At 47.1% G+C, this 14,641-nt stretch overlaps 1 protein-coding gene across 1 annotated transcript; it reads right to left on the reverse strand.

Annotated features, from left to right (window-relative positions):
• On the reverse strand, window positions 1-12,836 carry frg1 (FSHD region gene 1). Its single transcript, XM_042342281.1, has 9 exons — window positions 12,729-12,836; window positions 8,109-8,176; window positions 6,900-7,022; window positions 6,026-6,083; window positions 5,399-5,513; window positions 4,019-4,123; window positions 2,890-2,981; window positions 715-825; window positions 1-529 (listed from the first exon to the last, which is right to left on the reverse strand). Exons 1-9 carry the CDS (start codon window positions 12,782-12,784, stop codon window positions 493-495), a joined length of 765 nt encoding a protein of 254 aa, XP_042198215.1. The 5' UTR covers window positions 12,785-12,836; the 3' UTR covers window positions 1-492.
• Between the last annotated feature and the right edge of the window lie 1,805 nt (window positions 12,837-14,641).

Raw genomic sequence — 14,641 nt, forward strand, 5'->3', positions numbered from 1 at the left:
TTTCTCACATGCAGAGGATTTTATTTTGCATTTTAAAGTTACATTAGATAAGATGTAGGACACAGAGGATTTCACTTTATGTAAATCCAGTATGAAATAAGATCGTCAACAGTGAAACCACTTGCAGATATTTTACATACAACTACACAGGAAGGCGTTTGTGTGGATTTAGCATTGGGGCCAGAAGTCAGCTGTTACTTTTTCTTCCCTATTCCTCTAAGTATCTCCATTACAGAATGTCATATTCATTCAAGTAATATGTTGCACCTGAATATAAAATCTATTTATACAGCAGAAATTAAAAACAACATTAATTGTATATGCAAGCACACCAAAAGTCCTCAGAACTTTTTTTAAAAAAATGGGTTGTTTTAAGTTACATATATACAAACACTGAATGTTGCTGGCTCTGCAGCAATATCTGCTCACCAAGCACCACAGAAAAATAAATCCTTAAAAGATTCAATTAAACAAAAAACATATTAATTCACTTCATTTGCAGTATCTATCAGCTTTCATCTTGGCTCTCCTGCAAACCAAAAAACAGAAGTTACATGTTTGAAAAAAAACTCATGAAGAATTTCTAGAATGTAAATAACAATAATCCTTATATTTGGTATAGTCGTTCATGTCAGGAGGAAGTCCTGAAGCGCTTCACAGGATATCCTATAAAGCGCAGTGCCTGTATGCTCTTAAAACCTTATTCGTACCTACCTATCTAGTAAAGCCTCATGGAAAGTACCATCTTCCCTGGCTTTTTTCAGCATTTTACTGTCCTCCTCGTTTACTCTCAGTTTCCGATCTTGAAAACTCTGGAACTTTTTTCTGCAACAGAAGAATATATTACATGAAAATTCAAAAATTAATCTGTAAAACATGCCTACGGTATAATAATTCAACATAAAACAACCCCCAAATTTACGTTAGCTAGGAAGGCTTTTTAAATTTAAAAATCACAGTTTAAGGGCAATGATGATTTATGCATTACATAACTAGTAATGGATTGATTTATGATTATAAAACTAGTAAATGGATGAACAACAACAACAACAACAACAACAAGATTACATTTATAAAGCGCCTTTCACGTCAGGAGGACGTCCCAAGGCGCTGCATAGTTGGGTCATGACCCGAGCAGGGGGGAAATGGTCGAGGGGAGGGAGCAAGGAGGGGGGAAATGGTCAGGGTGAGCGGAGGGAAGGAGGAGCGAGGAGGGGGAAGAGAGTCGAGAGGGGAGCTGAAGGCACGGTCAAAGAGAAAGGTTTTGAGACCGGCCTTGAAGGAGGAAAGGGAGGAGGCGGCGAAGGCACTTGGGGATGGAGTTCCAGAGCCTCGGGCTGAGAGGCTGAAGGCCCGACCACCGATGGTAGGGGTTGGGCGGGGGATGTGGAGCAGACCGGAGCCAGAGGAACGGAGGGTACGGGCAGGTAGGTAGGGGATAGTAGGTTGGAGAGGTAGGAGGGAGCAAGGCCGTGAATGGCCTTGTAGGTTAGGATGAGGATCTTGAATTCGATCCTCTGGGGGATGGGAAGGCAGTGGAGGCGAGCGAGGGGAGTGATGTGGTCGCGAAGCCTGGTGCGGGACAGTACACGAGCTGCAGAGTTCTGAATGACCTGCAGCTTGTGGAGGGAGGTGGCGGGAAGGCCGGCGAGGAGAGAGTTCCCATAGTCCAGCCTTGAGGTGACAAAGGCGTGAACCAGGGTTTCAGCAGCGTGAGGGGTGAGGTAATGCCGAAGTCTATTTGTCTCTACAAACACCATGATTAGGTGAACTTTTAGTTGCAGAATTTGGAAAATATTGCATACATTTGAAGCTTTAATATAATTCAAGAATGCCTATCCGAACTACTTTTTCCAAACAGTTTTACAATCTTGGATTATATTAAAGCTTCAAATGTATGCAATACTTTACAAATTCTGTAACTAAGAGTTCACCTAATATTGATGTTTGTAGAGACAAATAAGACTTCAATCCATTTACTGGTTATATAATACATAAATCATCATTGCCCTTAAAATTAGTTAGCTTCACTTTATAAAGTGAAAGGGGCAGAAAATATAGGCAGAGAAACCAACAGGAATAAGAATAGATGACAATGTTCAACAACATTAAGAGAGTACAGAATCCACAAAGGATCAGACCAGAATGAAACTATAAAGTATACATTAGTCATTTAATAATTCATTTTGTTTCTTGTCAGTGGTGATTTATTGCTTAAATTCATTAAGAACTATAGAATCAAAAATCAAATTAAAGCCACCAATAGAACCATGAAAATAGAGCTGTATTTTCTGTCACTTTGCTAATGCCCCAAAGTGTTATAAAGCACTTTGGTGTCAAAAACTTCTATTGTCACAGTATAAAATTTGTAGATGGAGCTCAGTGAACCTGTCCTCTTCAATCAGTGAAACATTGCAGACAGTTAGAAAGGTAGTAAGAGAACTTTCCTTTAATTTTTGATTCTTTGGGTCAAGTTTGTGCAAGTCAGTTTCTTTCTAGTTTAGATGAGGTTTAAGAGTTTCTTTAGGATGTCACAACTCTAATTTTTGAATATCAGCTCTCTATTGCAATATTCTTGCAGGTTGAAGCTCCGAGTAGTGTAAGAAGCTGAGAAAGACTGCCTTATCAGCCTAAAATTGGGGCAGTTTTCTACTGTCAACTTCTCCCCACCAGAAACTACCAAAAACTGCACAAAGTAATTTCTATTAGAAACTAGTCACCGACAATAGAAAGATACTCATGCCAGCTGGACATGTGAGCCCACAACCAGATGATGATATGATGATATACTGCAGCCATTGACAACCGTTGTAATTCTTATTTCAAATAATCTTGAATTGTTAGATCTTATTCTGATAGTCAGAAGTTAAGCACCAGTCTTGTACATACACATAGTTGATTTCACACTGCTTCACATTGCCCTTGTCTTCCTCTATAAGTTCATCTTTCTTCTTTCTTTCAATTTCAGCAGAGGAACGGATCTGTTTTAAAATAAATGTGTTGGTTACTGATACAAGGTAAAATATACATAGGAGCTGCAGCTACAACTTGCTACTTTGTATGAGATATCAGTCTATCTCAGTTGGTAGCACTCTCTGAGTCAGAAGATTGTGGTTTCAAGTCCTATGATGGAGTTTGAGACACTCCAATGCAGTGCTGGGAAGCACTCCATTGTCAGAGATGCATCCTTCAAATGAGATGTTAAACTGAGCTCCCATCTGCCTTTAATAATAATAATAATCCTTGCATTTGATATAGCACCTTATCTAGTCTTTGGGATGTTTCAAAGCGCTTCACAGAATACACTGTAAAGTGAATTCACTACATATTTTGTAGGCAAAACACGGCAGCCAATTGCACACAGCAGTGTCCCACAAACAGTCGTGGGTTGAGTGACCAATTTTTTTGTGAAGGAATTATTACCCCCGGAAAAGCGATCCGTCAATCGACTAACAACCAGGTTCCTACTTACTACTAAGGAAACAGAGGCGTGTGGAGTAAGGAAACTAGCCAGCTTCGCCCTGCCGGGAAGGCGAGTCTGGCTGGGTGTGTGTTGGAGGGGAGATTTGTTGGCTGATCTGTGACTATCAAATCCAAAGTCTTCAAATAATTTATTTAAAGCTTCAAATGTGTGCAATATTTTCCAAATTCTGTAACTAAAAGTTCACTTAATTGTGGTGTTTGTAGAGACAAATAGACTTCATCCATTTACTAGTTATATAATCTGGAGAGGCAAATGCTCTAACCACTGAGCTACAGGACTCCACGAGTTTCAAGGTGAACGTTGGCATTGTTTGAAAAGAGAAGGGAGTTGCTCTTAGTGTCCTAGCCAACAATCCTCCAGATAAAAATGGGCTATCTACAGCATTTCACTAGCTTGCTGAGTACTTCAGAATGGTCATATGGCACTTGTGAATTTAGTAAAAAAAAGAAAGCTTTCATCTCTTGGCATGAGCAAGTGAAACAACATCAACTCATCATTCCCAGATTTTATACAAAATAAATCCACGTGACTGACCTTTATCATCTCTTCCTCTCCAGCGGTTTTTTGTTTTGCCACAATGTCACCTTCTTCATTACAGGAGATGAAGCGGCTGTTTGAAGCCATCAACGCCAACTTTCCCTGAAAGAAGGTAAAGTATGTAACAGAGATGCACCCTATACAAAGAACTTCCATATGTATGTGGATGACACCCAACTCTATCTTTCTGCCTCCACCCTCAACTCCAGGACCACTGCTGTCCTGACAGACTGTCTGTCAGACATCAAGTCCTGGATGAGGGCAAATTTCCTACAGTTGAATGTGAACAAGACTGAGGTCCTCCTGATTGGCTCTCGCCAGCGCCTCAGCACCTCAGGCTCTGGCAACATCAACCTCCATGGTTGCACACTACAACTCACAAAGCCAGTCAGGAACCTCGGTGTCTTGTTCGACCCTCAATTGTCTTTTCTTCCCCACATCCAAGCCATGACACGCTCTGCCTTCCCTCACCTCCATAACATCACCCGACTCCACTACTACCTCACCCCTCAGGCCACTGAAACTCTTGTTCGTTCTGTCATCACCTCTGCAGCCTGTGTCCTCTCCCGCACCCATCTCCCCCATTCTCACCCGACTCCATTGGCTCCCTATCCTTCAGAGGATCCAGTTCAAGATCCTGGTCTTCACCTACAAAGCCCTCCATGGTCTCGCCCCACCCTACCTCTACGACCTCCTAACCCCTTACCAACCTGCCCGCTCCCTCCGCTCAGCCGGCTCTGGCCTGCTCCACCTCTCCCGCCCACCCGGCCCACCATTGACGGGAGAGCCTTCAGCCACTCTGCCCCCAACCTCTGGAATTCCATCCCCCAGTCACTCTGCCTCGGCCCCTCCTTAACCTCCTTCAAGTCCCGCCTCAAAACCCTCCTCTTCGACCATGCCATTGGTCACCCCCCTTTCCCTCGCCTCTTGCCCCGATCCCAGCTCGGGGCTGAAATGCTGTACACTGTCCAGCGCCTTGGGATGTCCTCCCGAAGTGAAAGGCGCTATACAAATGTAATCTTGTTGTTGTTAACAGAAAGTATTTCAAAAATTATGCGTTGCTGGTTGTAAAGGCATCACCATCCAATGTAGCAATAGTCCGTACAGGCCAGTAGGTACAGGCTTGAATCCTCGTCTCTGCTGAGTTATCTGATCATAGTCAGGATATAGCTATCACTGATCTTAATAAATAAATAATTTAAAGACTTCGGATTTGATAGTCACAGATCAGCCAACAAATCTCTCCTCCAACACCACTGACTGGCAATTTTGCTGTTTGGGATACTTGAAGAAAATGTGACAAAATACTTTTTAGGATTATTCCTCTCAAAGAATAGACACGATGAAAAAAACAGCAAATAACCATAAGTAACTTACTTCCTGGAAAACTGGCTCCCACTGCTCTCTTGACCCAATTGCATCTGATCGTCCAATAACTACTGCATCGGAATTTATTCCCAGATATTTTCCATAGCCAGACTTTAGTGCTATTCTGTTGGAAATAATGTCAAATATAACAAAGCTTTTAAATGGCTTAGATTGAGAATTATATTTAAAAAAATGAAAACAAGAGTTCTTCCACTGTGTCACAGATTGTGCCAGTCTAGTAATCTAATTATTATCTAACTTCTGTCGAATTGGTTCATTAAACATCATCCTGTCATAAATTTGCCTAATGTACCATACAGTAGTGCCATCAAATACCTTCATACTAGAGTAAAAAAAGAACATTCGCTTTCCCTCTAATAACCCTGAGAAAATATAAAAAATAGAATTCATATCAATGTCATTGTGCAAATATGAAAATTTCACCAGAATCTGTCCCTTTTTAATCTTGCTGCCTTGACTTACCTGAAGGTATTGTGGCAGGTTTACCTTTTTTAAAAAAAACTAATTTAGCATCATATCCTTTTAAGGCCTCCTTTTTAGGCTTAAAAAGATTACCTTATCCAATCATTCCTTCCACATCCTCTCCTCACAACACTTATCAATTGCATTTCTCACCTGCTGTCCGACAACTTAATTGCAGTGAATTGCTCCGGAGGATCTGGGCCTTCATCATCTGTTATAAAATATCATAAATCAAATGTTTCACTAAACTTAAAAAAAATTGATTAGCCATGCAGCAAATTTAGAGGATAAATGATCTTTAAAACAATGATTCACTACGAATGCAGTCATTTTCAAACCAAACCATCCGTCTGAAATTGCACAGAAAAGAATTATATTTAAAAAATGATCATAAGATCATAATGGAAATATAAAATTCAATAGTATTAATATCATATATAAAGTTCAATAGTATTAATGACCAGAAGAGTAGCTAATTCTAGAAATCACTAAGTTGCATTAACTAAAATTTGCCAATTAAGTTTTCTTCCAACTCATATTCAAAATCCAAACCATTTTGTTTGGTCAGCCTGGTGTCTGACACATGAGGAAAACTATCACCGTGCTTAAGGCTATTCAAATCAGACAGAGTTCCACATATGCACGCCACCTATGCATAGAAATTTCTGTGTGTTTGGATGGATGCACTTAGCTTACCGAATTCTGCAAAGTATTAGGTTGCAGGTTACTGAGAGCCGAGGCTGAAACCACATAGTGGCCACTGGCAAGCATCTGACTGCTTCTCCAGCGAGGACCACCCTACCCGTTAGGGCTTCAGTTTGCCATGATATCGCTGCAAGAATCCCTTCGCCAGTTGACTTATGAACCCATTGGCTGGTCTGTCATTACTTGTGCTTTGGAGGTCCTCAGACTGAATCAGATGACCCACTCCCGACGAGTACGATTCTATTTGAAATTCTCAGACAATAGCATTAGGTTTAAAAGCATTAACTATCACAGACAAAGAATTACAAATCATGTGACAAACCTTTATGTGGTGCTCCAAGAGAAAAAAGACCATTGTCAAGGGCATGGATGAAGGTCCCTTTGCCCATCTCTATCGCCACAGTTCCTGTGATTGATCCAAAACCCTGGACTGCCCACCATCCTCCTATACAGATAAATCATTCATGTAACTTTGTGTAAGAGGTACTGTACCAAAGAGGACTTGGACAAGAACACAATGCGTAATACAGGGTGACTCCAGCATAAAATGCCTCGCTAGAGTGCGAGTGCCCTAAAATGCAGGTGCGCTGTGGTCTCTATGGATTAGCCGGCTTCCTGCACAATGCATGGAGCAGTCCATTTGGTCAGCTGAGCATTTTCCATCTCACAAGAGTAAACTTCCTGTGCAAACTAACCAATATCCTGCACAATCGGTGTGATCAGATGTGACCAATTTCATGATGGAAACGCTCAGCTTACCAACTGAAATGCTCTGTGCGTGTGCAGGAAGCCAGCTGGTTCATGCTCCAGGAGTATCATCAGTGGCAACCTGCTGACCCAGAAGAGGACTGGAGGTCATTTTCTCCCTGGATCTGTTATAAATGGTATTTAATTCTATCAACTGAGAACACTATTCCGCAAACCAATCAGCCCCGTTCTTGCCTGGCTTCATTGGCTCCCTATCCCTCAGAGAATCGAGTGCAAAACCCTCGTTCTCACCTTCAAAGTCCTCCACAGTCTTGCTCCACCCTACCTCTCCGACCTCCTAACCCCATATCAGCCTCTCTGCTCCCTCCGCTCGGCGGACACCGGCTTCCTCCAGGTCCCCTGCACCATTCCACCATTGCCAGTCGAGCATTCAGCATGTCCCCGCACTCTGGAGCCCCCACACTCTGGAGCTCTATCTTGCAATCTCTCCGCCACCCTCTCTTGCCTCTTTCAACAATAACAAAATTAAATTTCTATAGCGCCTTTATAGGGGACGTCCCAAGGCACTGGAGGTCAAGTCCCGTCTAAAGTCCTTACTCTTCGGCCACCTTCCCACTCCCAACTCCCCTGCCCTCCATCCCTCCTGACCCCAACTCCAACCTCAGGTCCAAACCCCTGACTGTCCAGCGCTCTGGGACGTCTTTCTGACGTGAAGGGCACTATACAAGTGTAATTTGTTGTTGTATGTTATAGTGGGTTTCCTTGTAGCTTTCACTAAGCTTTTAAACATTGTGGTTCAATTATGTATTTGTAAGCCACTTACCAACAATGTCAACTGCGTCCTCCTCATCCGCTTCTCGTTTCCTTTTGCCTTTATTTTTCTTCTTTTTGCTAAAATAAAAATAATTATGGTCAGAAAGGTGAAAGGAATACAAGAGTGAGAACTGCAGAAACTATTGTACAACCTTAAGTTGGAAATAATTCTCGGGCCAGAAAAAATCAACCACCACGGGCCCCCCTAATGTAAGTGAATGCCGTTGACAGGACTGACTGAAACCAAACTGCACACAGTCACCCCAAGCTAAACACAGTCACAGTAACACCATCGCCTCGCACCAAAAAATACTACAATTTACATTTCTATGGCGCCTTTCAGTTTGGGAAGACATCTAAAACTGTTCGACACTGCTGGCTGTGTACTGGGCCTGGGGGCTGAAGGGGATGGGGAAGAGAAATATGACCGAAAGAGTGATTAAAGAGCAATGTCTTGAGACGGGCCTTGAATGAGGAGAGAGAGGGAGTGTGTTGGAGAGATGAAATTCAAGGGAGCGAAGGAAAAATGACAGAATGTGGGGCGGATGAAATGGAAAGCATGAAGCAGGGCCAGTGTTAGCTGAGCGAAGGGAGTGAGTGACTCTGTCAATAGACTGAAGGAGATCTGAGGTGGAGCGAGGCCACCGTAGGGATTAAGAGGTGAGAACGAGGATCTTAAATCCGATCCGTTGGAGGAGAGTGCACAGTGCAGCGAAGCTAAGACGATAGGCTTGTGAAGTCAAGTATGGGAGAGAACATGGGGGGCAGAGTTCTGGATAGTCCAGCGAGCAGGGAGAGAGCGTAGCCAAGCCTTGGGAGTCCTGTACCATATTGGGTAGAGCACTCGCCTTGCAAGCGAGAGGACGGGTTTGACTCCCGGGCAGGACGAAACTTTAGGCAAGTTTCCTTACTCCCCACGCCTGTTTACTTGGCAGTAAATAGGAACCTAGTTGTTGGTCGATTGACGGATCGCTTTTTCGGGGGTAATAATCCCCTCAAACATAAATAAATTATAATTTCTTCGCCCAATCCAGGAGTGTCTGTGGGACACCGCTGTGCACAATTGGCTGCCGGGTTTCACACACAAAATACACAGTCAATTCACTTTACAGTATATTCTGTGAAGCGCTTTGAGACGTCTCGAAGACGTTAGACTCTAATTCAAATGCAAGGATTATTATTATTATTATACATCCACAAACTACACACAGTCCTCCCCCCAAAACTACACACAGTCCTCCCCCCAAAACTACACACAGTCCTCCCCCAAAACTACACACAGTCCTCCCCCCAAAACTACACACAGTCCCCCCCAACTACACAATCCCCCAACTACACACAGTCCCCCCAACTACACACAGTCCCCCCCAACTACACACAGTCCCCCCAACTACACACAGTCCCTCCAACTACACACAGTCCCCTCCCAAAGACTACACACAGTCCCCCCCAAAGCTACACAGTCCCCCCCAAAGCTACACACAGTCCCCCCCAAAGCTACACACAGTCCCCCCCCAACTACACACAGTCCCCCCCAAACTATACACAGTCCCCCACAAACTACACACAGTCCCCCCCAACTACACACAGTCCCCCCCAACTACACACAGTCCCCCCCAACTACACACAGTCCCCCAACTACACACAGTCCCCCCCAACTACACACAGTCCCCCCCCAACTACACACAGTCCCCCCCAACTACACACAGTCCCCCCCAACTACACACAGTCCCCCCCAAAGCTACACACAGTCCCCCCCAACTACACACAGTCCCCCCCAAAGCTACACACAGTCCCCCCCCAAACTACACACAGTCCCCCCCAAGCTACACACAGTCCCCCCAAACCTACACACACCCCCCAACTACACACAGTCCCCCCCAACTACACACAGTCCCCCCCAACTACACACAGTCCCCCAACTACACACAGTCCCCCACAACTACACACAGTCCCCGCCAACTACACACAGTCCCCCCCAACTACACACAGTCCCCCCCCAACTACACACAGTCCCCCCCAACTACACACAGTCCCCCCCAACTACACACAGTCCCTCCCAACTAAACACAGTCCCCTCCAACTACACACAGTCCCCCCAACTACACACAGTCCCCCAACTACACACAGTCCCCCCAACTACACACAGTCCCCCCAACTACACACAGTCCCCCCCAACTACACACAGTCCCCCCCAACTACACACAGTCCCCCCCAACTACACACAGTCCCTCCCAAACTAAACACAGTCCCCCCCAACTACACACAGTCCCCCAACTACACACAGTCCCCCCAACTACACACAGTCCCCCCCCCAAACTACACAGTCCCCCCCAACTACACACAGTCCCCCCCAACTACACACAGTCCCCCCCAAAGCTACACACAGTCCCCCCCAAAGCTACACACAGTCCCCCCCCAAAGCTACACACAGTCCCCCCCCAACTACACACAGTCCCCCCCAAAGCTACACACAGTCCCCCCCAACTACACACAGTCCCCCCAACTACACACAGTCCCCCCAACTACACACAGTCCCCCACAACTACACACAGTCCCCCACAACTACACACAGTCCCCCCCAACTACACACAGTCCCCCAACTACACAGTCCCCCCCAACTACACACAGTCCCTCCCAACTACACACAGTCCCTCCAACTACACACAGTCCCCCAACTACACACAGTCCCCCCCAACTACACACAGTCCCCCCCCAAACTACACAGTCCCCCCCAACTACACACAGTCCCTCCAACTACACACAGTCCCCCCAACTACACACAGTCCCCCAACTACACACAGTCCCCCCCCAAACTACACAGTCCCCCCCAACTACACACAGTCCCCCAACTACACAGTCCCCCCCAACTACACACAGTCCCCCAACTACACAGTCCCCCCCAACTACACACAGTCCCTCCCAACTACACACAGTCCCTCCAACTACACACAGTCCCCCCCAACGACACACAGTCCCCCCCCAACTACACACAGTCCCTCCAACTACACACAGTCCCTCCAACTACACACAGTCCTCCCCCAAAACTACACACAGTCCCCCCAACTACACACAGTCCCCCCCAACTACACACAGTCCCCCCCAACTACACACAGTCCCCCCCAACTACACACAGTCCCTCCAACTACACACAGTCCCCCCAACTACACACAGTCCCCCCAACTACACACAGTCCCCCCAACTACACACAGTCCCCCAACTACACACAGTCCCCCCCAACTACACCAGTCCCCCCCAAACTACACACAGTCCCCCCAACTACACACAGTCCCCCCCAACTACACACAGTCCCCCCAACTACACACAGTCCCCCCAACTACACACAGTCCCCCCCAACTACACACAGTCCCCCCCAACTACACACAGTCCCCCCAACTACACACAGTCCCCCAACTACACACAGTCCCCCCCAACTACACACAGTCCCCCCCCAAACTACACAGTCCCCCCCAACTACACACAGTCCCTCCAACTACACACAGTCCCCCCAACTACACACAGTCCCCCAACTACACACAGTCCCCCCCCAAACTACACCAGTCCCCCCCAACTACACACAGTCCCCCGAACTACACAGTCCCCCCAACTACACACAGTCCCCCAACTACACAGTCCCCCCCAACTACACACAGTCCCTCCCAACTACACACAGTCCCTCCAACTACACACAGTCCCCTCCAACTACACACAGTCCCTCCAACTACACACAGTCCCTCCAACTACACACAGTCCCTCCAACTACACACAGTCCCTCCAACTACACACAGTCCCCCCCAACTACACACAGTCCCCCCAACTACACACAGTCCCCCCCCAACTACACACAGTCCCCCCCAACTACACACAGTCCCCCCAACTACACACAGTCCCCCCAACTACACACAGTCCCCCCAACTACACACAGTCCCCCCAACTACACACAGTCCCCCCAACTACACACAGTCCCCCCCAACTACACACAGTCCCCCCAACTACACACAGTCCCCCCCAACTACACACAGTCCCCCCAACTACACACAGTCCCCCCCAACTACACACAGTCCCCCCCAACTACACACAGTCCCCCCCAACTACACACAGTCCCCCAACTACACACAGTCCCCCCAACTACACACAGTCCCCCCCAACTACACACAGTCCCCCCCAACTACACACAGTCCCCCACAACTACACACAGTCCCCCAACTACACACAGTCCCTCCAACTACACACAGTCCCCCCAACTACACACAGTCCCCCCCAACTACACACAGTCCCCCCCAACTACACACAGTCCCCCCCAACTACACACAGTCCCCCAACTACACACAGTCCCCCCCCAACTACACAGTCCCCCCCAAAGCTACACACAGTCCCCCCCAACTACACACAGTCCCCCCAACTACACACAGTCCCTCCAACTACACACAGTCCCCCCCCAACTACACACAGTCCCCCCCAACTACACACAGTCCCTCCAACTACACACAGTCCCCCCCAACTACACACAGTCCCCCCCAACTACACACAGTCCCCCCTCCCCTCACTGACTGTCCTGTCTGTGCTGGAGGCCGGGCCGGGTCAGGCCCGCGGGCCGCTCCTCCTCTGATGAACAGTTCAAACCGCAAACCTTTTCACTCCTTTCAGCACCAGCTTCGTGCTCTTCACCCGCGAGTACTCCGCCATTACCCCAACCCTCCCTCAGCACAACACAGTCACTACACCCACCCCGGTCCCCGCCTCAGCACAACACAGTCACTACACCCTCACAGCGCCCTCTGTGGTCACACCCACTCACTACACTCACACAGGGCCCTCTGTGGTCACACACCCTCACTGCACCCCCACAGCGCCCTCTGTGGTCACACACCCTCACTGCACCCCCACAGCGCCCTCTGTGGTCACACACCCTCACTGCACCCTCACAGCGCCCTCTGTGGCCACACACCCCCACAGCGCCCTCACAGCGCCCTCTGTGGTCACACACCCTCACAGCGCCCTCTGTGGTCACACCCACTCACTGCACCCTCACAGCGCCCTCTGTGGTCACACACCCTCACAGCGCCCTCTGTGGTCACACACCCTCACAGCGCCCTCTGTGGTCACACCCACTCACTGCACTCACACAGGGCCCTCTGTGGTCACACACCCTCACAGCGCCCTCTGTGGTCACACCCACTCACTGCACTCACACAGGGCCCTCTGTGGTCACACACCCTCACAGCGCCCTCTGTGGTCACACACCCTCACTGCACCCTCACAGCGCCCTCTGTGGTCACACACCCTCACAGCGCCCTCTGTGGTCACACCCACTCACTACACCCACACAGGGCCCTCTGTGGTCACACACCCTCACAGCGCCCTCTGTGGTCACACCCACTCACTACACCCACACAGCGCCCTCTGTGGTCACACCCACTCACTACACCCACACAGGGCCCTCTGTGGTCACACACCCTCACAGCGCCCTCACAGCGCCCTCTGTGGTCACACCCACTCACTACACCCACACAGCGCCCTCTGTGGTCACACACCCTCACAGCGCCCCCTCACCGGCCACAGAGTGACTGCACCCTCTCAGTACACTTTCTGGTCAAGACAGTCACTACACGAGCGGTTTGGGAGATTCATTCAGATTGGCTGCAGTTTCGACATTCAATTCCTGTATTTCCAGAGACACACCGTCATCATTCACTCCCCGGAAGTGATCAGTGTCACTCTCACACTCTGTGAAAAAAAATTCACTCTCTTAAGTTCAAAACCATTTAACTCTTTCGGGGTAAATTCACTAAATATTAAATCCTATATCCTATACCAAATAAAATTGGTCAATAATTCCTCCAAAAAAAAAACCAATAATAAATTGGTCATTTTCAATCTACGACTGTTTGTGGGACATTGCTGTGCGCAATTGGCTGCCGCGTTCGCCCACAAATATACAGTCAATTCACTTTACAGTGTGTTCTGTGAAGCGCTTTGGGACGTCCTCTCGACGTGAAAAGCGCTATATCAAATGCAAGGATTATTATTATTATTATTATTATTTGCTTCACGGCTATTTGCCAGACTTTGCTGTGTGTAAATTGGCCTACAAATTATACAGTCACTACACCTTACAGTATATCATGTGAATCACTGTGAGATGTCCTCTTGATGTGAAAAGCACTACAGTATATCAAATACAAGGCTTACTTTCCGAGCACAGTTGAATTTGTAAATTTTACCCAATAAACATGAAAAACACAAGGTAAGTAATAGCATTGAATTGAAATACATTAATTTGATATAAATAAAAGTCATACAGTCTCATATTCCAAACACAAGGGTGCACTTCCTGGTGGATGCATTTTTACTGAAGGTAAATATATTAATATGTTTGCCCTCTTAGGGGGATAGCAGAGAAACTAAAATTAGGAACAGTGTTGACAACTTTCCTTCATACCATTAGTAGAGGTGAAAACTACACATGAAACAAAACTGAAACTTCATAAGTCTTATACTAATAACAATTATTTGTGTTCGTGTTATTCCTTTTAATGTGGT

The sequence above is a fragment of the Callorhinchus milii genome, unplaced genomic scaffold (genome assembly GCF_018977255.1).
Source record: "Callorhinchus milii isolate IMCB2004 unplaced genomic scaffold, IMCB_Cmil_1.0 Scaffold1, whole genome shotgun sequence".
Taxonomy (NCBI): Eukaryota; Metazoa; Chordata; class Chondrichthyes; order Chimaeriformes; family Callorhinchidae; genus Callorhinchus; species Callorhinchus milii.